Source organism: Syngnathoides biaculeatus, chromosome 20, assembly GCF_019802595.1.
Source record: "Syngnathoides biaculeatus isolate LvHL_M chromosome 20, ASM1980259v1, whole genome shotgun sequence".
Lineage (NCBI taxonomy): Eukaryota > Metazoa > Chordata > Actinopteri > Syngnathiformes > Syngnathidae > Syngnathoides > Syngnathoides biaculeatus.
In genome coordinates this window covers 7,789,418-7,816,403 of record NC_084659.1, presented here as the reverse complement: position 1 = coordinate 7,816,403, position 26,986 = coordinate 7,789,418, and the positions used below count along the sequence as shown (strand labels likewise).

The 26,986-nt window shown below is 45.7% G+C and overlaps 1 protein-coding gene across 1 annotated transcript in view; it reads left to right on the top strand.

Moving 5' to 3' along the window:
- The window catches only part of cacna2d1a (calcium channel, voltage-dependent, alpha 2/delta subunit 1a), a 48,565-nt gene extending 21,868 nt beyond the window's left edge, over window positions 1–26,697 (top strand). The window contains exons 11-38 of the mRNA XM_061806712.1: window positions 1,357–1,515; window positions 2,093–2,197; window positions 2,283–2,361; window positions 2,425–2,474; window positions 2,554–2,643; window positions 4,160–4,222; window positions 5,063–5,146; window positions 6,126–6,200; window positions 6,317–6,388; window positions 6,468–6,539; window positions 6,614–6,675; window positions 6,802–6,878; window positions 10,842–10,902; window positions 11,019–11,125; window positions 13,880–13,964; window positions 14,038–14,100; window positions 14,650–14,762; window positions 14,871–14,942; window positions 15,225–15,292; window positions 15,361–15,399; window positions 15,482–15,553; window positions 18,502–18,654; window positions 20,343–20,395; window positions 21,092–21,147; window positions 21,246–21,372; window positions 22,779–22,891; window positions 22,968–23,050; window positions 25,298–26,697. Coding sequence (XP_061662696.1) covers window positions 1,357–1,515; window positions 2,093–2,197; window positions 2,283–2,361; window positions 2,425–2,474; window positions 2,554–2,643; window positions 4,160–4,222; window positions 5,063–5,146; window positions 6,126–6,200; window positions 6,317–6,388; window positions 6,468–6,539; window positions 6,614–6,675; window positions 6,802–6,878; window positions 10,842–10,902; window positions 11,019–11,125; window positions 13,880–13,964; window positions 14,038–14,100; window positions 14,650–14,762; window positions 14,871–14,942; window positions 15,225–15,292; window positions 15,361–15,399; window positions 15,482–15,553; window positions 18,502–18,654; window positions 20,343–20,395; window positions 21,092–21,147; window positions 21,246–21,372; window positions 22,779–22,891; window positions 22,968–23,050; window positions 25,298–25,420 — 2,376 coding nt within the window. The 3' untranslated portion in view covers window positions 25,421–26,697. The remainder of the gene's footprint in view (window positions 1–1,356; window positions 1,516–2,092; window positions 2,198–2,282; window positions 2,362–2,424; window positions 2,475–2,553; window positions 2,644–4,159; window positions 4,223–5,062; window positions 5,147–6,125; window positions 6,201–6,316; window positions 6,389–6,467; window positions 6,540–6,613; window positions 6,676–6,801; window positions 6,879–10,841; window positions 10,903–11,018; window positions 11,126–13,879; window positions 13,965–14,037; window positions 14,101–14,649; window positions 14,763–14,870; window positions 14,943–15,224; window positions 15,293–15,360; window positions 15,400–15,481; window positions 15,554–18,501; window positions 18,655–20,342; window positions 20,396–21,091; window positions 21,148–21,245; window positions 21,373–22,778; window positions 22,892–22,967; window positions 23,051–25,297) is intronic.
- Window positions 26,698–26,986: the final 289 nt, after the last annotated feature.

Below are 26,986 nucleotides of genomic sequence, written 5' to 3'. Positions count from 1 at the left end.
CGCGCGTGGAAATAAATCCGCAAATCCCCTCAGCGTTGCGCCGCCCTCCGTGAACGCCAGTGACATTTATTTGCGTTTGCGCTTCGGAGCAGCCATTGATCGTAATTTCCTTCGCTCTGCCCGGATGGAGCCGTGCTTTTTTGTTTGTTTCTGTGTGCGTGGTGCCTTCAAATCAGCTAAGAGCTTTTCAAAGTAATGCAATTAGTCGGCGCTGCAATCACAATATTGATGCGTTTTTGTTTTTTTTTTCGTTTCTCCCCTCCCCAACATGCCGCAAGCTGTCGTAATAGAAAAGGCTTTTGTTGTGAGCGTGCGTTTGTGTGTTACAGGGCTTATGTTTATTCATTCGCTCATTTAAAAGCAAAATAAATTGTTAATTTATATAAAAAAACAATACATTACAAATGAGAAAATTCTATTTAAAATGATTAATTAACACATTAACACTCTAAATTGCCCCTTCGTGTGATTGTGAGTGCGCCACCTGACAGTTGACAGCTGGGATAGGCTCCAGCACCCGCCACCCCACCCCCGCGACGCTTGTGAGGATAAGCGGCTAAGAAAATGGATGGATGGATATTTAAAATGGCACCAAAAAAAAATAAATCCAAAAATTCAGCAGCGTAAACTGAATTTCCCCACAGTGATGATTAGTATATACATCGTAAATGTGGAAATTGAAAATAAAAATAAATGAATATAATAGTAGTAATAAATGAACAATTTATTCAACATGGATTTTAAAAAAAACAAGTACAATTAAGTAAAATATAAAAATGCAAAAACATGTACATTCACAGTAGTTTGGTGGCCACCACAGTTTTGATTGACTTTGTCAAGGAGTTATTTTCCCACATTTAGTATTTCTTGATTAATTATACATAATTGTCATTTTTTTTGGACCCAAACTAGATAAGGTGACCAAAATATTAGGAAGTCCTCTCAGTCTGATGCTAATTCAATCCATAAATTGGATGCGGTTGACTTGACAGGCTGGTCATGTACAACTGACCGCTTCTGACTCTCGGGAGCTGTCCCTAATCAATATTTGTGTTGTTTTTGCTCTTTTATTTTCCTTCCCGTTCTCCTCGCTGTCCCTCCTTGTGCTCCTCCAGCCTCCTTCGGTCTGTAACCCTTGACCTCACCGCCTCATTTTATGACAAACACGCCGCTGATAAGTGACAACTGCGCCCTCAGTGGCGACGTGACCCCAGCTAATCACCCGAAAGCGGTCTTTCTCGTGCATGACGAAGCCCCGCCACATATTTCCGCGGCAAATATGTGCCCCGTGCCTCTCCTCCGCCGCGTCCCGTCATCCCGCGTGCCGTCTCCCTCTCTCTCCCGTCCAAACTGCAGTTCAACGACAAGGCCACGTACGCCGCCTGCTTCAAGAATCTGGTGCAGGCCAACGTGCGCAACAAGCGCATCCTCAAGGACGCCGTGCAGGGCATCAGCGCCAAGGGCACCACCAACTACGGCCGCGGCTTCGAGATGGCCTTCGACCAGCTCGGGCGGGTACGGTGAAGGTCGTGCCAGCGACACGATTTGATGAGAGTTTTTGCACACATTTTGTTTCAAATCTGAAATAAGTACAACGCTTCTATAGCTCTGGTTGAAATGATATTTGATCTTACAGCTTTGGGTACATTTTATTTTTTTTTTTTTCATGCAACATTTCATACACGTATCTATTGTATCTTTTTATTTTGCTTTGATAACTTATCTTAGAACAATGAATTACATTTTCATTTCTAAACTTATTTAAATGTGGCAATTTCACCATTTTAACGAAGGTATTTTGTGCGTTTCTTCCAATTCCTTTTTAAAAAAAAAAACATATTTTGATCATAAAAAAAATGAATTTAGACAAATAAATCCTTTTAAAATGTAATGACATTTTATATCCTGTATATTGTTTGAAGTGTCACCAAATTCTGATAGACTTCATGCATTCGTCCGTTTTCTGAGCCGCTTCTCCTCCTCCCCAAATAAGCCAATGAATTTATCGTCTGTGTCTCCCTCTTGCGGTGGACTGTCGCCACCTCAACGCCGTCCTCCCTCTCCTGACGGTGTGCTTTCCTTCTTGGCGCAGATGAACGTGTCTCGGGCCAACTGCAACAAGATCATCATGCTCTTCACCGACGGAGGCGAGGAGCGCGCCGAGGAGATTTTCAAGAAGTACAACCCCAAGCAAGCCGTGAGCGAGCGACCAAAATGCAACTTTGTGAAGTTGACGTCGTCGACGTTGAAATGCAATTTTTGACGCTTGGGTCGGCGCGCAGGTGCGCATCTTCACGTTCTCGGTGGGTCAGCACAACTACGACAAAGGGCCCATACAGTGGATGGCGTGCACGAATAAAGGTACGGCTGCACTTTGCTCATTTTGATGCCGAATCTTCGTAAAATACCCAAATGTGTTCTCAGGTTACTACTATGAGATCCCGTCCATTGGTGCGATCAGGCTAAACACTCAGGTAAAGACTCTCCTAACGTGGGCGATGGCGCCACCAAATGTCGTTTTTGTGTATTTTTTTTGTTGTTGTTGATTCGCAGGAGTACCTGGACGTTTTGGGCAGGCCCATGGTCAAAGCGGACCGCAAGGCCAAACAGGTCCAGTGGACCAACGTGTACCAGGATGCGCTGGTGCGTAACATCTACTGTCGGAAAGTGATGATACCAGATAGTAGTGGTACTACAAGTAGTACTAGTAGTACTGCCTGAGAGAAATGCGTTCACGTTCATGCTGTACTACGTGTGCGATAAATAATAGTTATTCGATGTGGAATTGAATAGTGTATTTGATCTTAATCAATTTATGGGTTAACATTTTCCTGTAATACTTGTAACTTGTAATATCTGACACATTTTTCAAATTTGATTTCATTAGGTTGTAATTTTTATCTTTTTCAGATTTCTGTCATACTTCACTTTGTTTACATATACTTATTCACCTGTTAATTATTATTCCTACAATTTATGTTTTTTAATTCGGTGTGATCTTCCTTTGCCGGCACGGTGGCTCGGCTGGTAAAGCGTTGGCCTCACAGTTCTGAGGACCTGGGTTCGATCCCGGACCCGCCTGTGTGGAATTTGTATGTTCTCCCTGTGCCTAGACCTTTCAATTTCATTCTGTTGCATCCATCCATCCATTTTCTTTGCCGCTTATCCTCACGAGGGTAGCGAGGCGTGCTGGAGCCCATCCCAGCCGTCAACGGGCAAGAGGCGGCGTACACCCTGAACCGGTCGCCAGCCAATCGCAGGGCACATAGAGACAAACAGCCGCACACCCAATCACACCGGCGCCGGGATCGAACCCGTGTCCTCAGAACTGTTTGGCCAACGCTTTATCAGCTGGCTCCACCGTGCCGCCCCGTTTTGTTGCATTCAATGTTTATTTTTATTTCATTTCATTTGCTCATACTAGAGTATCCCTCGTTGTATTTTTTGATTTACTTTCACCAATTTTTTTTTTAAAAATGTATTTCCTTTGATTCATTTTTACTGCTTTTATCAAGCTGTTTTTGATTATATTCACATATTTGTATTGCAGTATTTTCTTATGTATTGAATAATTTCGATTGTTGCTATGATATATTTTATTTGTACAGAGCTCGGTCACATTTGTAAAAAATAAAAATAAAAAAAAATTGAATAATAGGAAAAAAAAAAAAACATGAGATTTTCGCAACTTGCTCGCACTTTGACATTTCCGTTCCAAATTGGTCTTAAACCCACGAAAGCCGACGTCAAGAATTCTCATAACAGACAAAAGACGAATGTGTTGGGTGACACAAAGCAGTCCCGTTTTGGAGAGGGAAAAACAAAAAAATCCATTTTTTAAAAGTCTAAATATTTGCTGTTTGTTATCTGGCTCAACTCGCTCTCAACCCTGCGCCGACCAAACTGATGGATGAAGTTTTTGTCCGGCCGCATCGGGGCCGGCGGCGGCGCGTTGCTCGTTTTCAAAGCGACGTCCCCTGATAAGAACGCGGCGAGAGGCAAGACGGAGGCCTCATTCGTTTTGGACTGATAAGACCCTGACACAAAAAAAAAAAAAAAAAAAACGTCTCTGGCCTTCGTTAACTCCTTTTCGTAACGCTCGACGTGCTGAGAACGGCTTTTGAGTGTTTGCGTTGTGTAACTTGGACGCGTTCAACAGGAGCTGGGACTCGTCATCACCGGAACCCTCCCCGTCTTCAACAAGACCAGCACGGGATCCAAGGTAAGAGCTTTTTTTTTTTTTTTTAAATTATGAAAATGCGTTCAGGCTCATGCTGTCAACTCCTTTATTTTTAATTTATACTCGTAGACTGGTGCTAATGCTATGTGGATTTTTATTTTTTTTTGCTTTTATACTGCAAGACAAACCTTCACGAATTTTTATTTCATTAGAAATGGTAGGGGGGGTGGGGGGGGGTGTATTCTGTAAATCCTGGGAAACGAGCCGGCACACTCGTGCTGTTCAGAACAGAATTTTTTTTTTTTTTTAAATGAATACTGAAACCTGACATGAGTTCATCTTGATGCCTTGGTGTGTGTCCAAACCCCCCCCCCCCCCCCAAAAAAAAAATCTATTTTTGTCTCAATGCTGGGAATCAAGCGTTGAGCATCTGTCAAGCATCTTGTAGTGGATGAGTGTAATTTTCATTACATGCGATACTCCACCCCCACCCCCCACCACCTTTCCCGAGGGGTACTTTTTAAACTCGTCCTTGACGTTTTCCTCACGTCCCCCCCGCGCTTTCTTCCCCCGCCATCAAGGCCAGCGGCGCGGGACGAGAAGGGGCTCAAACCCGTGGCTCGGCGAGAGACAAATGACGGCGCGACTAAAGTGGGTCAAGAGGAGTTTACGCGCCGGGCTCCTTTTCCGCCGCCGCCGCCGCTTGGCTGCAAATACCTCGGCGCTGACTCATGGCGGCATGTTAGGCTTTTGGGAATGAAACTTTCCAGATTTCGATTGCAGCTCATTTCCTCGAAAGGAGGACTCGGAGGAGCTTCTTAATTAACCCCTCTTGCAATGCATTGTGGGACTGACTTGTTGATGCATGCATCTTTTTTTCAGAAATCTCCCAACCAGCTCATCTTGGGCGTCATGGCCATCGACGTCTCCCTGGAGGACATCAAGAGGCTCACGCCGCGTTTTACTGTAAGGGAGCCCAAAACTCACCAAACCCTGCACATAAATATTGAACGCAGAACACAATAAGTCGTAAAATAATCATGGGAGGCGGCACGGTGGATCAGCTGGTACAGCGTTGGCCTCACAGTTCTGAGGTTTCGATCCCGGACCCGCCTGTGTGGAGTTTGCATGTTCTCCCCGTGCCTTGCGGGGGTTTTCTCCGGGTGGGCACTCCGGTTTCCTCCCGCATTCCAAAACCATGCAACAATTATTGGACACTCCAAATTGCCCCGAGGTGTGATTGCGAGTTTGTCTCGATGTGCCCTGCGATTGGCTGGCGACCGGTTCAGGGTGTACCGTGCCTCCTGCCCGTTGACGGCTGGGATAGGCTCCAGCACTCCCCCGTGACACTCGTGAGGATAAGTTGTGAAGAAAATGGATGCATGGATGGAATGATTATGGGAATAACAACTAAATAATGATAGAGATCAAATATTCTTGAGTAGTTTAAATATTCAATGTCGCACCTTGACGTTCGCTGACCAGCATCCCGAAAGCTGGATCGCCTCAGATCACCGTAACTGTGCCTTGATTTGATGAACACTTACTATCGTGAACCCCCCCATACGTTCAGATTTTATTTTTCTTTAAACCACAGAGAAAAATTGTTACATCAGCGCCACCTTGTGGCATCTTGGTCCCAATGAATTTTTCAGTGAAAAGGGGGGGGGGGGTCATTTAGACAAAATAAATGCTTTGCCGCCATCTTGTGGTATCCAAGGAATGATGTTACAATTAGTTGAGGAGCTTCTTTGAGGTAAAAGTAGTGCTTTGCTGCCGTCTTATTGCATATAATACCGAGCAACTATGTTGAAGTGAGTTGAAGTTGCATTGAGACAATTTTGAATCCGTGATGGACTTCTTGCCCCCCGTCCTCTTGGAACTGGGGTGTGTCTAATAAACTGATCTGTAATTGTAAATAAAGCGCATTTTCTCTCTGCTCCAGTTCGGACCAAACGGCTACTACTTTGCCATCGACCCCAACGGATATGTGCTGCTCCACCCCAACCTCCAGCCGCCGGTACTTCCCGTCCCGTCCCGCGGTTTCATAGCGACGCTTTTCCTCCAAATTGACCGATCGGACCCCGATTAGTTCAAGGCGACACTTTCTGAAACTTTGGGACTTTCCCCGCGCAGACGGCCGAGTTCCACGAGCCGGTGACGTTGGACTTCTTGGACGCCGAGCTGGAGAACGACATTAAAGTGGAGGTATCGCATCACGCGCGCATCAGTCATACTCGGAGGCTTTTAATGCACATTTTCCCCCGCTTGGTATTTACATTTCTAGATAAGACAGAAGATGATTGACGGCCTCACGGGGACTTACCCCATATCTGCTCTGGTCAAATCCAAAGATGAGGTAACGGCGCCGGGAGTAAATTGCATCATGACGGTATGGAAAAACCTTCCGACGTGACGCGTTTTCCCTCCCAGCGCTACATTGACGTGGGCCGGCGGACTTACACCTTCGCGCCGGTCAAGGGCACGGACTACAGGTAACAACGCACCAAATCACAAGTCCACTCACTTTTTATTCGATACAGAAAATGCAAGAAACAATTTTGTGAAAATGACTCAAAAGTAAGTTCCAGCAATCGTTTTGTTTTTGTTGTATGCGTCAGTCTGGCGCTGGTCCTGCCCGACTACAGTTCGTACTACATCCGAGCCACCATCGGCGACACCATCACCCAAGCAAAATGTGAGTCTCCCGTTTCCCGCTCTTTCTTTTTTTTTTTTTTTTTTTCTTCCCCCCTCCACTCGTTTCCACGTTTCGGGCCCGCGACGGAAAAAGCGCTGAGCTCGGCGTTCGCCATGTAAGGGCCTCGTCTTACGGTGGCCATCCATCACTTCCCAGGCGCTCTGTTTACACGTCGCCTCTTGTTGGGCCGCGGCGCGGCTTCAAAGTTTTACGCACGTAATCACTCACGCGTCGTCGAGTGTTACACAAAAAGACACTTGTAGTGTTTGTTTGCACCTACTTAGCGCAGGACGTAGCCAAAACAGAAGAACCTGACTTGGTTTTTTTTGAACGTTTGCAGCAGACTATTGCTTTTCATCACATCGGATTTTCCTAGAATTCCCGTCCGATTGCTGCCAAAACCAACTTAAATCGGCGCTGCACGCCGATAATCCCTCTCAGCGCAGCGGCGTTCCATCTCCTCCCCTTTCGTCACCTATTTGCTCCAATCTTCTTATTGGCACCGTTTGGGATCGGCGTAGGGGATTTATTTGAGAGAGAGAGAGAGAGGGTGGGGGAAAGGGTGCCGGGAATTCTCCGCGGCGCTAAAGCCACATTTGCGTCAAGCGCTGCGGGTCCGTGCAACGCGCCGCGGTACGGTTTGGGCCGGTCAGTCCCGCTTTGGCTTTCCCCAGCTCGTTACGGCTAACTAAGAACTTCTCGATATCGTGATTCGTGATGATTCATTTTGTAGCTTTGTTGCAGTACTTGCACCTAAAAAGGAACCGACTGTTCGATAATTAGTCCTCTGGAGTACATTAGCGTAAAAATAGTCTCCTACTGTGCAGTGATTTTTTTTATTTTTTTTTTTTTGCATCTGGATGTTATTTGCTTGCTTTTTCATATTGTTTTTTCGCCACTCGTGTCTCCAATATTCTTATTCGCCTGGAATAAAATATTGTTTAACCCTGTTGTCGCCCCACTCTCCTCTCTTCCCCTCTTCCTGACCTCCTCCTCATCTCTTGACCCCGTGGCGTGCCGGGATGGCTGCAGCATTTTTGGGCAAGTATTCTCCCCCCCTGACCTCCGTCCTGTTTCTTTCTTTTTTTTTAATTTAACGACTTTTTTCCGGTGATTAATAATGACAGTTTGCAGCGGAGCCGGCGGCCGCCGGGCTTCGCATGCGAGCGCTGCCCACACAGAGCGCTGAGTGTGTGCGTGTGTTTAAACGCTCCCGCCTCCCTCTTCCCCCACCTGCTCCGCGAGCCCTCAGATGTGGTTTTGGCGCTGGGAGCGGGACTAGAGTGCAGGATGTTTGCGTTACCCCAAGGTGAAACTCTGGAGGGATTTTCACCTGTAATTAAATGTTAAATGCCTTTCAGGGACATAAAAATACATTCATACAAATATTCCGCGATTTTTGGCGTAAGGGAGACGAGAAACGCAATTCGCGCACCTGATTACAAGCCTCACTGAGTACATTTGTAAAGGAAATACCGTTTGGTACATACATATGTCGCAGCTGTGTAAAATCCGCAAGTGCCCGCATTGAAACGAGAGATATTTACAAAGAAAGACGGTGCACAGAAAGAGTTTAACGCGAGTGCTAACACTCGCGCCACACTAAAGCTAGCACTAACGCTAGCGCCGTGCTAACGCTAACAGGGCCGGTTAAATTGAAACTTAGACACGCCAGTAACACAGCAGCAACACGCTAGCATGGCGCTCACTCAGCGCTAGCAGGGCCGGTAAAAGTTACTCCCTCGGCTCATATATTCCACCCGGTCTCATTCTTACCTTTTCTGTTCAAGTGCCCCCTTGCGGTCATTAGAAACAGTGCAGAAATTAGACGCATCACCGCATAAACCGCAGGGTTGAAAGCGTGTGGAAAAAAGCCGCGGCTTGTAGGCCGGAAATTACGGTAGTTCGTGTAGCTCAGTTGACAGATAAAGTGTCCAAAATGCTAAAAATCAAACAAGAAACAAATTAGGGGGCGAATACAAGTGTGAATTGCTTATTCTTAGTCATTATTGCCTTAATTGAGTTTTTCTTGTTCAAATGCAAAGGCGCGATTGCAAGCGCTGCAGCGAGCAACTTGCCTCGCCTCAGATTGTGCAATCCCCCGCAAAAATCAGCGGTAGCGCAAGGCACCAGCAACAAAATGGCAAAATTCCGCCAGTAAATCATTCTCCGTTGTCTTTTGTTTTCCAAAACATTTAGTATGGACTCTGATTTGCCATCGTTGGGCGAATATGTGTAATAGTTAGCTATTAAATTTTGCTGATCGCATACAACCCAAGATAAAAGATCGTTTCCTGCCTCACCGAGGCGGACTTCCCATCAGACGAGCACATAAAATAAAATTTTCTTTGATTTTGAACAATTATTCTCCTCGTCTTAATTCACGCACTTCAAACAAAAAAAAAAAGCTTCAGTTCTCGTCATCACTTTGAGCGCTCCTCCCTCGTTTCTCAAGCGACGGACGACTCCGTCTTCTGACAGCGCATGTACAGGATTGATTCAAGTCATTAAAGCGCTACGTCAAATATTAATATGAATGATTTGATTGTTTCAGACGTCGACCTGCTTATTTCGTGGCAAACGCGCGACTCTGCTCGGCCCGTAAATTTGTAAATCCGCCGTTGTCGGCGCCTCACCAGCCGTAAACCTCGACGCACGGAATTAAGGCTGCAACGTAGGCAGGCAACAAAGAGGGTCCAAAAGCTGCAAAAAATTCAGGCTCAAGGGCAACATAGGGGCCCAGCTCAACCGCGACTTGATTAAAAGCCATGCCCCGATACTTCTTTGTTCTGATTTTTTTTGTCTCGTGTGTAGTGAAAGAATGCTTAAAAAAAAAAAAAAAAAAAAAGAAAGAAATGCTCAAGGGCAAATAAGTGGCCAAGCCCGCAACCTAATTGAACTGATGACTGCGGCGGGCGCGAAGAGCCCTTCAGATGAACGCATTCAGTCGTCGCTCGTCGTCAGGCCGTCACGGCGACGCTCGAATGAATCTGGGGGGGGAACCACATGGCTGCAATTAGCCGCCGATGCCCAGCGACGACAAACGATTGGCTGTCGTCGTCATGGGAACCCGACGTGCGGTCGACGCCGCGTTTTGCATTGTGACGTGAATTCGTCACTTGCCGCCAAAATCCTTAAAGAACTCCAGACCCGCATTTATTATTATTATTTTTTTTTTGTCCTCTTCATCTTTGCAATATTTCTATTCAGGACCGGCCCTGTGAATAAAATATTGTTCCCTTTGATCCTGTCGTGGTTTCACCCATTTTCCTTTTCTCTCCCCATCTCGATTCTCCTCTCCCTCCACCGCAGGGAAAGATGGCAAGTACATTTTTTTTTTCCTCCTCATTTTCTTGAAGAGTTTTGCTTTGAAGCCGTAAATTTTGGTTCGTTGTCCTGTGAATGCTCGAAGAGCCACGCTTTGCCCGTCCGCGTTTCTCAATTCACATGATTGAGGACATCCCGGTTATTACTTCCCGCGTTCCGAAATGTGAACATCTTCCCGCAATTCTGCATTCCGACCCCCCCCCCCAAAAAAAAAAAAAAAATAACTCAATTCCTTTCATCTGTCCCTCTTACCCGCAACATCCGAGCAACTATTTTCCACATTCGCAAAGTTCCACACTCCAGGAAAACAATCCAGGAAATCTTGGGAACTGTTTATGACGTTCCCAAACTCCCACATCACAAGATATTTTTTTCCCATATTTCCACATTTCGTGAGCGATTCAAACAATGTTCAGTTGTCACGCTCCACAACCCAATCACTAAATTAATTGGCATCCGCTCTTCAGCATTCACGAGCAATTTCTACCGTAAAATTGCATTTTCTATTTTTGCAGAACATTTTGCCACGTTTAAATTGACGTGACAGCGTTTCAACGTATTTCCCGCCGAGTCGGCGAAAAAGACGACCCGCGACGCGTTCCAAAGTATTTTGTAATATTTCACACCTTTCACCAGTTTCTGAGAGCCTGCTGGCGGACAAGTTTGACGAATACGGCTACACGCTCATTGCGCCGAGGTAAGATGGAGCGCGTTTCATATATATATATATTTTTTTTTTAATTGACGTGACATTTATTTCTCCAGCGTCTCGGGTTTCCGTCTCGTTAATTACGCCGGCCGGTTTTTCGGCAGGGTGTACTGCAAGGACCTGAAGCCCCCCGACAAGGACAAAAGCAACACGGAGTTCCTGATGGAGTTCAACAACTACATCGACACCAAGACGCCGAACAACCCGATGTGTGAGTGCGGACGCTTGGCCGAGCGGTGACGGGCGCCATCAATAACGTGGCGTCCCCGGTGGACGGAGGAAAAATAAGCCCGAAATGTGCCGAGTCGGCTCCTTTTTCCCCACCGAAGGCCGTTGCAAAAGTACACCGTGGGGGAGGGGGGGGGAGACGCACAGCGCTGGTCCCTTTTCACCCGCTTGTGAGAATACATTTTTTTTTTTTTTCCAGTCAAAGATTTGGACTTTGCGTGAGTCGGAATTTTCAGCCATTTTGTCCAAAAGAGTACGATAGGCGTGATAGCTACTCCGATGCGATACGATGATGATACATAAATATACAGTTTACTCCAATTACAATATAATCCGATACAATTTACTCTTGTTGCAGCGGGGTGAAATCTTGTGCGATTCCCTCCAGTTATGATACAATACTCACGATAGAACATACGATTTGTTCCAAATAACATCCATCAAACCTAACTGTAATGCAATGCAAAAGGATTGACTTGATCAAATTATGAAGCCATTTGCTTTAACCCTCTCTGGACCAAATAAAATTTTGCAGAGAGAAAAATCCGACACTTTCAGAAAACGATACACTTAAACTAAAAAATTTCGATTATATTAAACCTGTTGCAAATTTTCAACCCCTGCCCGGAAAGGGTTAATGGTATGATGCAATATAATGGACTCCAATTACGATACCAGTTCTTCTATTTACGCTATGATTCACTGCTATTACAATACCGTTTACTCCGACTACGACACACAATACATCATGATTTTCTCCAATTATGGATCCCATTTACTCAAATTATGACACGTTTTACTCCAGTTACGATGTAATGGAACTTTTGATTTTAATCACTCTACAATTTACTCAAACTACATGACAATGTAATAAGAGCTATCATCCATCCGTTTTCTCTGCCACTTATCCTCACGAGAGTCGCGGGGAGAGCCGGAGCCTATCCCGGCTGTCAGCGGGCAGGAGGCTGGTCGCCGGCCAATCGCAGGGCACATCGAGACAAACAGCCGCACTCACAATCACACCATTGAGTGTCCAATTAATGTTGCGTGTTTTTGGGATGTGGGAGGAAACCGGAGTGCCCACCCGGAGAAAACCCACGCAGGCACGGGGAGAACGTGCAAACTCCACACAGGGAGGGCCAGGATCGAAGCTGAGGCCAACGCTTTACCAGCTGATCCGCCGTGCCGCCCGTAATAAGAGCTCCTTCGATTTCATTTCCTCCGATTTGCATCCACTTTATAGCATCACGATTCTCGTCCACTGTACTCTGCTGACAAATCCCAAATACCGCCAAACGTGTCGTGCGGTTCTCCTTATAAATAGGTCCAGGTGAGCCATCTGGCTCAAGCGTGTCGAGTACGACCCATCCCTTGAGCCCTCATCCCCAACCCGCTCATATTCCAGCGGTCTGGCGGCGCACTTGGCCGTGCATGACCAGGTAAAGCGTTTGTAAAGCGTCCCCCCCCCCCCTCCCCCGCAACCTTCCTCACGTCGCCCATTTGAAGCTAACTCTAAAAATCTGACCATCGCACGCCTGAGCGCACATGTGTGAAGCACGTCGGCTTAGATGTGCGACGCGGGCGGACAAGCACAACGCCGAAGCCGCCTGTATGGCCGCTCGACCCGCTCCAATTATCGTGTGTTTTGTGACAAAGAGCAGGACGCGTCAGGCCGACAGCACGAGCCGGCCCCGTAAAACACAAATCGGGGGGCCGGCGGGACATCTGACCGACGCATTAATGTTCCGCCCGCGTCCGCATCGCCTTGTTTGTTAGCGTCGTCGCGGCTCGCCTTGCCCCCCCCCCCCGAACACGCCTCCAATAAAACCTCTCACTCCATTAAGTGATTACTTTCGCCGTTATTAGCTGCGAGTTTAACAGGGGGGGGGATGCGTGGGGGGGCCACCGAAGTGGCGAAAAAAAAAAAAAAAAAAAAGTCAGAGCGCATTAGGAATTCCTGGGCTGCCTTCAATAAAGGCCCCCGTAATGAAAACCACGGCGGGCGAAGGGGTGGCGGAGGGCCTCGGAATAAAGTGTTCGAGCAGCTGTTCTCTGATGTGCACGCCGCGTTATAAGGCGGGGGCGCAGGCTCGGGTGGGGGGGGGCCGGCGGGCCTCCATGTTAATGGGCCGGAGCGGAGGCTTCAAAGCGGCTCAGAAAACAACAACAACAACAACAAAACGGAGCCTTTAGCGCAGGTTTATGTTCGTCATGCGGTCTCGGCGGATCGTTTGTCACGCCCGGCGGCCGCCCGCGAACTGCTGGGAAAAACCTTGAGCTTCTTCTATCGAGCGAGTGTAAACCTTATCACGGTTTCTGGCTTGCTTCGTCGATTAAGTCACTCGCTAATCAGAGTTGCTTTCAACAAAAGTCAGTGTAAATGCAAAGCTGATTCCCAGCTCCCCCCCCCCGTCCCTTCTCGTTTCGTTTATACTCCCGTTTATTTTTCTTTCTGGTTTTATTTTATTGCTTTTCCATCGTCCCACCTCCCGCACATCGTATGTCATTCCACGTTGGCCATCGATACTCCGCGTGCATTTATTTAACACATTCCTGCAGATAGCTGTTACGTTCCGGGCCATTAGCTTCCCCAAACCAAAAACTACAACACGTCCCTCCGCCGTCCCCGCAACGACGTACAATCAAATACATTACGTTTGACAAATTTTTTGATCTGTCAGCGGACAGGCGCAAATGGCTCTGGCAGATGTGGCCGATTGCTGTTTTTGCTCTTTAGGTAACGTGGAGCTGGTGAACCGATTGCTCCTGGATGCCGGCATCACATCAGATCTCATCAAGATCTGGAAGGAGAATAAGTTGCAGTGAGTACAGAAAATAAATAAAAAATACTGTCATTTCATCACTGCAGAATTTGTGTGACTTTGTGATTTGTAGGCCCGGAGTGACCGCCAGATTTGTTGCCACCGATGGGGGGATCACCAGAGTCTACCCAAAAAGGTTGGAGGAGCTTCATTTCCAGTCGAACACTCTGGACGACATTGGCCAGAGAACACGTCGTCACACTACATCACATATCTGACATCACTAGATCTATTGGAGGTGGTAAATAATAACATTTTCCAGCAATAGTCCATCAATTCCCCGAGTCTTGGAGTCATTGAATCCCCAGTACGACGGCTCTTACATCGCTTATCTCCTGACTTTTCAGATAGGATGTAGATCCCTGCTGTTGTCGTCCATTTTCCACTCGCATGCGGTTTTTCTGACCTTGACTTGTTTCTTCCAATGCGCATCCCCAAGGGCGACCCTTTGAATCCAAAACAAATTGAGAGAATCCGGTCTGCATAAATGCTTTATTTTTGCCCCGTAATTGCACGAGGGGAAGGCGCTCAACGAAACCCGCAATGGCTCCGAAACAGATCCCTGAGGTGTACCCTCACATAGAAATGTGTCAAAAAAAGTATATTCTGGGATTGATTAAACTTTTAACTGGTACACCGGCTTCTTTCTACCACTGTCCGTCGTTTCACGCAAACCATCCACCAGCGCCGGCCTGAACTGGAGGGAGGAGGCGGAGACGTACGAGTCGAGCTTCTACAAGCGGAGTTTGGACAATGACCTGTACATCTTCACGCCCACGCCGTACCTCGCAGACAACAGTGAGTCCACGTCGCACGACTCGTGTCGTACTTAAATCTCCTGTCCGTTTGCTCGTGCACGTCATGCTTTTCTTTTAAAAATTATTTTTCAATTCTTCCCCCTGATAGCGAGCGACAACTCCGTCCTCGTGAGCAGAGCCGTCAACCTCCACATCGACAACAGGCTCCTCAAGCCGGCAGGTGAGACCACGTTAAAAACGAAACTAAAGACGCCATTCCTCGTGTCGGATGTCAACACGTTCACACTTTAGAGGTTTAGATTTATTTTTTTTTAGCCGACGTGGGACACAGACGCTCATCGCACACTTTGTACGCGCATACAAACCACACATCAACCTGTCCGCTGGCTCTGTGATCCCCGGCCAAGTTTTTCCCCCCATTACATCTCCCCTCAGTTCAGGGAGTAAAGTTGACACCGGGGTCCGACATGATTGAGGGCGTCTGTGTGTGTTTGATCCTCAGTGGTCGGCGTCAAGTTGGACGTCAGCGCCTGGATGGCGAGCTTCGTCAACACCACGCAGAGGACCAACGTGAGTCAGGTCTGAGCCCCGAAGACGCAAAAATAAGAGTCTAAAGTGTTTTTCTTTGGGGGTCACAGTGCACGGATGAGATCTGCGGCTGCCAACGCAACGATATGGTGAGATTTAATTTTTTTTTTTTTTTTTTTAAATGGTCATGACTACAAGTTTTGCGGTCAAGCGTCTTGTCTGTGATTTCAGTACGTGGACTGCGTCATTCTGGACGACGGCGGCTTCCTAGTCATGTCCAACCGAGACGAATACATCGATCAGGTCTGCCATTGATCCTCATGTTTAGAAGTCTGTTTTTATGTGTAAAAACAAAAAACTATTCCATGTAGTACGTTGTCATAGAACATTTAAACACGTATCTAGCTCAGTGGTTAGAGTGTTGGTTCGGTAAACCAGGCGCTGTGAGTTCGCATCCCACTCGGGCCTCCAATCCCCGAGAGGAAGTGCATCCGGCGTAAAAACTGTGCCAAACAAATATGAGCGTTTCGCTGTGGCGACCCCTAACGGAACAAGCCCAAAGGAACTTACTTATCTAGCTAGCGTTCATGAACAGAGTAGTTGAGCCACAGTGAGCGAAAGTTCCAGCGGGTCCAAAAACGAAAGGCAGCAGGCGTCCGTGTAGTTCACGTTCCAAGCGGCGTCGTTTCCCAGAGCAGCGGGAAAGTCGTACGAAGAGAGCCTCGTTGTCCGTCGTTCTCGTCCTTCTACAGGGAGTCCTTGAAACATTTCAGACTTCCGCGTCACGAAGGACACAAAGTGTTCGCGTCACACGGACCCAAGAGCATTAGAAGAAACCGCGTCACATCATAAGGACTTAAAAATATGAAAGGAAACGGTGACACACAGATCCGCATTATAAAAACCTAAAAGCATAATGGGAAAATAAAGACAACAGAGAATAAAAATACACGCACACATAACAATGTACACGGGCTCCCTCTAGTGGTACGCAAAAGAATCACCGCCTAACTACGGTTCTGTTGTATTTAACTTATAAGATCGAAACATTAGTATTTACACTGAAGAAAATCAGCCTTTTTTTCCTGTTGTACTTATCAGAAAAAGATCAAAAGACACATGACTATATTAACGATATGTTCGCCATCTAGGGAAAAAAAACAGAAATTTCATTTTTGCAATAGAAGAAAGTATTGGGACACACTTGTTAGCAATTGCTATTGCTATAACTGTTTTACGGACGGCCATTTTAGTTCCAGCATGCTCGAATGACTTTGTGTTTAAGCTCTCGAGACACCCGACCTCAACCCCGCCCAAAGTTGCTTCGAAAGTCTTCCCAATACTTCTGTTGTGCACGTGCGATCGGTGAGGAAAAAGGAGAGGAAGGAAGGCAAAGTTCACCTGTCGTCTGCGCCATCAGGACGAAATAATAAATACAAATCTGCAAATAAACAAACCGCAGCGCCCGAGCGCAATCTGCCTAATTTGTTGACATGCAAAAGCAGCCTCAGCTCCACTGGACCCTTTCTCAAAAAGCAAAAAGGCACGCTAAATCGTCCCCCCCCCCACCCTCCACCCCCCCAGTCCCCCACCGTTGCGGTTTGCCTAAATGTTTTTTCATGTGCTGGCTAATCAGCGCCGGGCGTGCGCTGGATAAATCAGCCGCTCTCTGAAGTTTGGCAGCGGCACTAAAAGTCGAGGCCTCGCGTGTGCCCTTCCGTCGTTTATCCGGCGGGGACGTCTCGGCGGGCTTTTCTCCGCCGCCTCTTTATACGCGACCCGCTGCCGTTTCTTTTTTTTTTTTTTTTTTTTTTCCCCCCTTGGCGTGTCCTCGGGGAGTCTGCGGGCCAACAGGGCGGCGACTGTTCATTCATTGGACGTGTCGTGCGCCAAGACCGATTTAGGCAAAGACGTTTTGGGGCTTTGCGTTTAACGGGAGTACGCCAAAGTCCGTCGTGCGTTTGATTTTCGGTTTCATGACGTAGTTTAAAAAGTCTCATCCCAACAAGGTGCACGCTGCAACTTTCTTTGCAGAATTTCTTGTAAAATTGTTAAATCTTGCAACATGGCTTTGTTCGGTGAAAAATAAAAGCTTTTTTTTCCACACCCGTAAATTCACCGTTCTGGTGTGATGGTCTGAGCGTACCCGGTGCTGAAATGTCTCCTTGTGATGAATGCGCATATATTAATACGCATGTGCGTATATTTTGTAAACCTCCGGCCAGTCTGAAACATCCCCATCCATGCTTCAACATGTGCCTTTCGACAACTTGTTGCCGAGTGTTCATGTTCGCTATGGAACGAACGAACATATACAGTGGTGCCTCGGTTCTCGAACGCAATCCGTTCCAGAAGGCCGGTTGAAAACCGATACGTTCGAAAACCGAAGCGGGTTTTCCCATTACAATGAATGCAAAATGAAATAATGCGTTCCGAGCCTAGGAAAAAAACATTTAAGCGTTTTTTAGCTTTTCCTGATAATAAACTGCATAGTAGAAATACATGTATGGTTTAAATGCTTTATATTATAAAATAATTTAAGAAATATATTTATTTTTTTACTTAAAATGTATGCTTTAGTAGAACAGTATGCTAGGCTGGGAGTGCACTGCCCTATCTGTAGCCCTAGCCTTGTAAACTTTTTTTATTTACAAAAGTGCAGAATAACTTGCACGTGACATACAAAAAAATTAACTTGCAACTGGAGGTAGGGTTAATGAAACAAGAGAAAAAAGCAATGCAAAACAACTATTTTAAATGTCTTTGGTGGGGGTGACTCGCCCCTTTTTCACAAAAACTGTTTCTGCCGTCTTTTGAGCACCTTCCTGAAGTGGCTCATCACGACGTCATTGAAATTTTGCAGTGCTCTGCGACATTCTGCTTTGTTGGGGTGATGGACTTTGACAAAATTATGGACGTGGTTGCATTTAGCGCAGATAGCTTTAATATCGGCACTTGGGACATCCTTCCCGCCTTCAGCCTCATCAGCTAACGGCTGCACGTTCACGAAAATAAGAAGCAACTTTTCGACGCGATTTCGCCGTGCCATACGTCTTCGACAGCTCAGAAACGCGCACGCCAGATTCGTATTCGGCTATCAAATCCTTGCGCACGTCGCGTCGTTTCCGGCGTTTTTTTTTTTTTTCAGGTGTGCGTTCGAAAGCACAATAAGAAATCGTCGTGGGTCGGCCGGTCGGGGCGTTCGAGTACCGATTTTCGTTGGGAAACCAAACTGTCCCGGTCTGTTTCAGATCGGTCGCTTCTTCGGCATGATCGACGGCATCCTGATGCTCAAGCTGGTCGACTCGTCGCTCTTCACTTCAAAGAAGTCCTTCGACTACCAGTCGCTGTGCTATCCCGCCGAGGAGACCAAGGCGGCGGCGGGCCTGCGATCCGTCTACGTTGTCAGTCACATAAGCCGGAGCCTGTCCACACACACATACACGAAAACCAAAAACGCCGGGGTGCCATAAATCGACACGCTGCACTTGAGAAGGGAAACAGAAGTCCGGGCGAAAGGGTCCGAGTGGGAGTTGTCGTAACGCTGACAGGATTAGGGTGGTCCCGAGCGCTGGGCCGACGCGGCGAGCGGCGAACGCTGCTTTTCGTCAGCCGGCGTTTTGGTTTTCCAAGCGCTGAACTTTTGGGACTTCTCCCAATTTCTCTCTCGGAAATTTGCGTGCGCAGAATAAAAAAGGGATTTGGGCAGCGTCGGGCGGCTGGTGACATCACGACAAAAGCATCAATCTTGAAAAAAATAATATCACGCAAATGGGCCTGCTTGTGGCTGTGGAAGGAGTAGGAAATGCTTTGAGGATCATTACAAAAAAATTATTATTTTAACCATGTTACTGCTAGGATGTTTTTTTCTTGTTGGAAATAGTTTTTTTTTTCTTGTAATACTTTCCCAGGAAAAAAAAAATACTTTTTTTAGGATCGTTGCAAATATTTGGTTCTAGAAATAGCTACATCCTATAATAACAGGATGTCATTTTTTTCCATTATTTTTTTTCTTAAATTGCAACTTTTTAACTGACAAATATAAAACTTTTTCTAACATGATGAGGAATTGCAAATGTTACTTTTTTTCCGTAACATCTGGATTTCTCGTGTGCAGTTACAACTTTTTAATATAAAAATATTCTTACCTTAAAATATTACTTTTTTGTTTTGACTTTTTCAGTGAAATGTCTGGATTTAAATTTCATGTCAAAGTTTTTCTTGAAACATTGACTTTTTTTATGTAAATACACTGCCCCGTTTTTTCGTAACATGACAACCTTTATCTGATTACAACTTTTTTTTGTTTCCGTTAAACTATAATTTTTATTTATTTTTTTAACATTTTTACTTATTCCGGGTTTTTTTTTTAACATTAAACCATCACTTTATTTCCGTAACCTGGTGACTTCATGGTCCTGATTTGAACTTGTTCCCCTTAAATACCCATCCATCCATTTTCGTTTGCCGCTTATCCTCACGCGGGTCCCGGGGAGTGCTGGAGCCAATCCCAGCTGTCGACTGGCAGGAGGCGGGGCTCACCCTGAACTAGTCGCCAGAGACAAACGCCCGCACTCACAATCACACCTTGGGGCAATTTAAAGTGTCCAATTGTTGAGGAAACCCACGCAGGCATGGGGAGAACATGCAAACTCCACACAGGCGGGTCCGGGATCGAACCTGGGTCCTCAGAACTGTGAGGCCAACCAATGCTTTACCAGCTGACCCCACCGTGCCACCCTTAAATATGATTTTTTTCAGCTGCCCGGGAAAATTCCCCTGACATTAAAAGTCGGACTAGAACGGCGAGCGCTGTTCACGGAATGAGCAAGTACCTGGGAACGTCCCGATAACGGCTCGCAAATGAGCAAGAGCGCTCACGTATCTTCCCCGCGATCAAAGTCAAGGCGTTTACTCGGCGCGTGACTCAACATGTCTGAACGCTACGTGACTGATTGGCCACAACGAGGTCCTCGCATGCTAAGCTGTAATCACAACAACATGGCCGATGAAGCTTTTTATGCGAACCTCCTGTCGGCGCTTTGTGTTATCTGTTTGTAGTAACTTTGACTGCCTTTGCTCTGCCCCCCAGCCCTCCGTGGCCGATATTTTGAACGTGGGCTGGTGGGCCACCGCGGCAGCCTGGTGAGTCGCTCGTGCCTTTATCTGTAATAATTCATAAACGAACCGTGACACAAATAATGCAACCTTGTCAGAAGCAGGCCGAGGCCTCCTGGAGCTCAAGCAGCTTGTTTGACACCAAACGCACCCAAGTTTACATTTTCCACAACGTTTGCAATTCAAAGTGCCCCCCCTCCCCCTCCTCCTCCCTTGTTACCAAATTTCAAACTTTATTCCAAGAAAATGACCACATTATTGCATGAAATTGCAAACATTTCCTCACAGTAATATTTTTTTCCTCATGAAAATGTTTTTTTTAAAGGGGAAATCCACTGGTTTGCATGAACAATGTATCCAATAAGTCATGTAATATCTACTCTATCTTTAAAATGTGATGTTAACTCCTCTCTCATTTAATCGTGTTTTGAGAAGATTTTTATTGACAATTATGAATTTTCATGGGCCCTGCCATTTTCGCAAGTCACGTGACCTACGTGTGCTAATGTGACGTAACTGTTGATCAAAAAATCTCATCAAAACACTATTAAATGAGAGAGGATTTAACATCACATTGTCAAAATATAGTACATATTACATGAGCTATTGGATACATTGTTCATGCAAACCACTGGATTTCCCCTTTAATGTCATAACTTTTGAATCAATTGTTTAATTTCTGCAACTTTGCTCAGAATTAGTATGACCTCGCTTTGCTCTCAGGTCGATCGTGCAGCAGTTGCTGGTGAGCATCACGTTCCCAAATTTCCTGGATGCAGGTGAATCCCTCCCAAGTCCGCCTTAAATTCACGTCACGCCTCCCCGACGGCGTCAATCAAAGCTAATAAAAAAAAAAATAATAATAATTTGCCCGCAGCCGACATGGAGGATGACATGGGCGACATGGTGAACAAGGAGGTGTGCATCACGGAGCAAACGCAGTACTACTTCGAGACGGACGACGTCTCCTTCAGAGGAACAGTGGACTGCGAAAACTGCTCCAGGTAAGGGCCGGTCCACCTTAAACCAAGTCCCCGTCAACGCTACGCTTGTAAAAAAATTAATAAATCACATGCCATGAAGGTGAAGTCAAGTCACTTGTGTGCGGACCACCGTCCTGGCACGTCCCCCCGCACACATACACTTTGCGTGCGTCGTTTTAAGGCCCCCCCGTGCCGCCTAATGGAGTACCTGCCCCGCATGCGGCGCGGCGGCGTTCCTGCACGTTCGCCGCACACGTTTCCTCTTAACGAGCGCCATAAAAAAAAAAAAGCAGAGAAAATCATTTGTGCACTCTTGACATGGGGATTATTTGGGGGCGGGGGTGATTGGGGGGGTGGCTTGGGTTCCTTTGAGAGGGAAACCATTTATTTTTTTAAATCCACTTTTTTATCACCACTGTACGTTTCAAATACAGCAATGGGACTTCACTTCCTGTTTAAAAATAATGTCACTTCCTGCATGTTTTGTCCATAAGTGTTGCACACAGATTACATTTTTTTTTTTTACATGTAAAATGAAATCTTAATCCTTGTTGAAAAAAAAAAAAGAATTAGAAATGCAATTTTCTTATAAAATTAATTTGCGATTGATTACAAATGTTATCAAATTGTAACCTACCTGTTGTAAGATTTGAAAAAAAATGTTCATTAAATTACATTTATTTGCATTAAAATGGAAAAAAAATCTTAAATGACATACATTAAAATGAAACAAATTATTTCTGACAATTTAATTTTTTTTAATTGCACTTAAAATTCCGTTTGTGAGGAGATCATTTTTTTACATGTAAATTGAAATCTTAATCCTTGTTGGAAAAAAAGATTTAGCAATTGGAATTTTCTTATAAAATTAATTTGCTTGATTGATTACAAATGTGATCAAATTGTAACATACCTCTTGTAAGATTAGAAAAAAAATTCCATTAAATTACATTTATTTGCATTAAAATGGAAAAAAATTCTAAATGACATGCATTAAAATGAAACAAATTATTTCTTGGGATGTTTTTTTTTAATTGCCCTTAAAATTTTGTTTGTGAGGAGATAATTTTTTTACATGTAAAATTAAGTCTTAATCCTTGTTGAAAAAAAAAAAGATTTAGAAATGGAATTTTCTTAAATTAATTTGCTCGATTGATTACAAATGTGATCAAATTGTAACCTAAAAAAAAGTCCATTAAATTAAAATTTTTTTTGCATTAAAATGGAAAAATAAATCTCAAGGAAATGCATTAAAATTAAGGAAATTTACAATTTATTCTTTTAAAAAAATTGCACTTAAAATTCCATTTGTGATACTACACCCTTTTTTTCCTAACATTCCGCAAAATATTGTTGCTTGCATGAAATGACTTTTCTTCCCCTTCGCCTTCACCGCAGCATTTTCCTCGCGCGGTGTCGATTTTCAGACTGTACCACGCCGAGAAGCTCCCCGACACCAACCTGGTTTTCATCATCGCCGACGCCAAGCTCACCTGCTCGTCCTGCGACAACAAGCCGCTCGTACAGGACGAACAGCAGTGTATCCTTCCGCCGACTGTTCTCGCCTCTCGAGCGTCCCGGACGTTTGCTTGACGTTCCTGAATTGGCCGTTTCAGCTCGGGGGCCCGATCCCTGCAAGCTAGCGCAGAATCCTCGCTACCGGAAAGGACCTGCAGTGTGCTTCGATAATAACGAACACGTAAGTGTGAGCGCAAATCCGCCGCTTGGGATATTAAACCGCTTGCTTGCCTTGTGTGGCGTTTCGGGCTTTGCCGCGTCAGGAACACCTTCCCGTTTTACTAGTTTGTTAGCTAATGTGGTCAAAGTTCACCTCAAATAAAATGCCCAGTAATTATTCTCCCCCGTATTGTACATCAATTGTGTATTAACAGTAGTGAAGTAAGCATTTTTTGCAGTGTTGTGAACATCTGTCAATATCATTTTCACGTGCTTTGACTCTGAACTATTGTTAAGTTTCCATTAATAATAGCGAGGCAATCTTTTTTTTTTGCCTGTGTTTCTGTTGCCGGCTAACCTCAACACATGCGATGGAATGTCGTACTTTATTACGATTAACCCGCTAAATCTCATTTTCGCCGAAGGGCGTTGCCGCGTGACGCGTTTTGCGTTTTTTCCGCCCCGCAATCGGCCGTCCGCTTAGGACGAGGGCCCGTGGCGACGCAGCGCCGGCTCCCCGTCGGCGTCCTCGCTGCTCGTGTTACTGCCGCCACTGTCGGCGTTCTTTGCCGGGGTCAGTCCGTCTTTCCTCCCTGTCATGTTCGACCTCACACCGTATATCTTTTCCGCTTTTTTTTTCCCCACTATTTTTCTGTTTTACGTCTGGTGTTGCTCTGCACCTGTCCCCTTCTCGCTTGTTCTACCGGCATCTGTTTCCACTTCCCGTGCTGATGTTTTCCCCATCTTCTTGCCCAGCTTTGAACTACCAGCACGTTTTTCCCCGTGTATCGTAACCCTCGGATGCCGGCCGCTAATGCCGTTGTGCCCGCCATATGATGAACGAGCTGTGAAAACAAAAATGTTGCGTTTACCTCTGACAGAATTTCTTCAATGTGAATTGTATGAAAAGCTATCGAGCTCGTGCGCGTCACGTCACCATTTTCACGGCGCCATATTGCTGGTCAAAGAGAGCTGCTCGACAGTGTGGGAGACGTTGAACCGGGGGAGAATATTTACAATACCCGAGACTTGTTGTGCTGTTGGTTGTCACAACAGACGGGACAGATATTCAAAAAAGTCATTCTATCGAAAAAAAGCTGAATTTCGCCAATTAATCGTCATGGACGGTGCCCAACCAAATACACACGACTGTGTGGCGATCGCTTCATTTCAAGTAGGAATTATTCTTCTCCATCTCAAATTCCCAAAAAGTATTAATAATGCCAAGTTGGCTCATTTGAGAACAAAAACAACAACAACAAAAAAAAAGACAGGGAGTCGTCTCCAACGTACACGGAAGCGCGTTGCGGCCACACGTTAATCTTCGGTAAACCTCTCCCCGACACTCTCAAAGGAGTCCAATGCGTATTTTAAAAAAAAGAAAATAAACTGTCGGTCACACAGAGGTTAACCGAAGTTCACCGCGTGGAAGCAACGCGCTTCCGTGTACGGGGGTTGAAGCTTATTCCAGCGGTTTATTTTCTTTATTTAAATATGCATTGGACTCATTTGAGAACAATGCATATGTAAAAAAAAAAAAAAAAAAAAAAAAACCATCTGTCACGTTTGCCGAAGTTTAATGTGTGGCCGCACTTCCGGCCAGTGACGTGATTTGATGACGTAGGTGCACGAGCTCCATACTACAAACTTGACTCCACAATTACTTTTTGCTATTTGAAATGTTGTCTCATTGAATTTGTCAGACTGTTTGCCACACTGGCGTTAGCTTAGTTAGTTTAGCATTTTTCAACAAACTTAACTATTTTCCGCAAAACACCGGAATTAGCCTGCAACACATATGCATAATTGTATAACAGTATTTTTGTAATAGCCAAAGGAAAAACAAAGTGTTTAGAATTCCCTACAAAAATTATTTTCAACGATTTTGTTTCCTCAAAACGTCGGTCGCTAATGTCGTTAGCTTCACCGTTGACTTGGTCGCGTTGTGCTCGCCACACTTGCGTTTGAATGGAACTTAGGTTAGCATTTTATTGCTCGCGTGTTTATCTGTTTTTCTTTACCCAAAAAATTCTGAACTCTTCTAGCTTTCGCATTGTCGACAATTTTAGCTCTTGTTAGCTTTGGCCGTGGCTACGATTGCAACTGACTGATCTAAAAGTCAAGTCGAGAATTGACAGCTGTCACGTCGTCAAAAATCTGAGCTGTCTTGGTGAGATTTAACGACGCGATGCCCAGCGATCTTTCTAAAAAACAAAAGTCAACCGGTCACGAACCCTTGATGATGGTTTCCTTCCTGTCGGAACTCCAGGAGGAGGACCCTGACTGTGGCGGGGCATCCGGCCTGAGTCCCTCACTGTGGCTCACCTTGGCCCTTCAGTCGGCACTTTTCTGGGTCCTCAGCGGCTCCGGACTTCACGCCGTCCCGTCGTGACCTGCCCTCCCCCACCGCCACCGTCGTCTCTATACCAGCATGCCTCCGGAATGACGAAAGAGAACAAGCTTTGAAAGTTTTGGTTGAAGAACCCTTGGACGGTCCCCACCGGATGAGGACTGGTGGTGCCGTTGTTCAGAATTGAGGCTGCCTTATCGGACTTGGTTGAGGAGCTCGAGCTGTTTAGTTCAACACTGCCAGAAGCTAGCAAACCGTTCAGTTTTTTTTTTATATTCAGTGCTCTGCTTATTAGTTTAAGGCAAAGGAAACTGCTTCACAACAAACTTTTGCCCTCGGTCCGTCCCCCGCCGGGGTGCAGATAATTGTGTTATTTTTTTTTTTTTTGTCTGGATCCTCCCCCCCACCTCCTACCGGTGTCTCTGGAAGCTGTTTACTTTGTGCTCTTCGTCAAATCCGAATCCTCAGCCTCCCTCTGTCTGGAATTCTTGGACCGGACCCTGCCGTGCGTGCTCGTCAACCAATCAGGACAAACCTCTCTTGTGCCATGTATGTGATTCCGATGCTAGCTTATTTATCGGACGTTTGAGACCGCTATCTTTGTGTGCGTAGCGCTACCGAAGTCCCTTTTGTGTGCTCACATCTTCGCGGAACGACAAATCGGATGCAAATGGAGCGTTCCGTTCACCGTGCCGGGTTTGTGCTTGTGGTCAGATTTTGTGAAGTGTTTGCCTGCGTTAACGCGGTGCACGTGCTGGTTTTATTAGCCTGTGCACCCTAAAGATGTTTTTGCAAGGTGCACGCAGTGTGTTTTGAAACCGAACAGAGCTCGGATGTAGCGGATCTCCACCGACGCGTGAGTGTTGCGCTTAAATAATTCAACTCTAACATCGTGCTCGTGGCGGAACTAACGACGTGGTTGGCATTTACTAACCGTGGAGAGAGAGGAATTAAAAAAAAAAACAAGTGCCATAACCGAATTCTCTCGTTTTCCAAATTCCTAATTTATGCAAGGTGACGCCGTCAAGTGTTGCGCGATGATCAGCCGTTAAAATACTGCCTTTGTTTTCCTTTGCGGAGACAGCATCTCCAGTTTTTGCGTTACAATGCACGCTAACACTTGACATCGACTGCAGCGTTGCGGTACAGAAAGGTTTTGGATTCAAAGTGCAAAATTCCGATGCTGCACCCGTGGGAATAATTCAAAGTGTTTCCGATTCCTTACGAGTTGCAGGAATCTTATGGATAGCCGTGTGTGTGTGTGTGTGTGTGCGTTACCATCGGGCCCGCCAAGGCCTGCTTTTTTTTTTTTTTTTTTTTTTTTTTTTTTTTTTTTAATAAGGCTACGTCCACATGTACACGGGTATTTTAAAAATGTTTGGAAAATGATTTCATACCACTGGCACCCCACATTGCAAGATTTTGTGATACGGTGAACCCCGCAAACTCGCAAATTTGAATCTGTGGATTTTTTGGGGGAGGCATTTTGTTGCCAAGGAACTGTGTTGATGTAAGGGGAGGAGCTATATTCCATCAGGCCATATCCTTGTCTGATCGATTAAATTTCGCGGCATCCATCGGTAATTCCTCCCGGTATTTTTGCGTCGG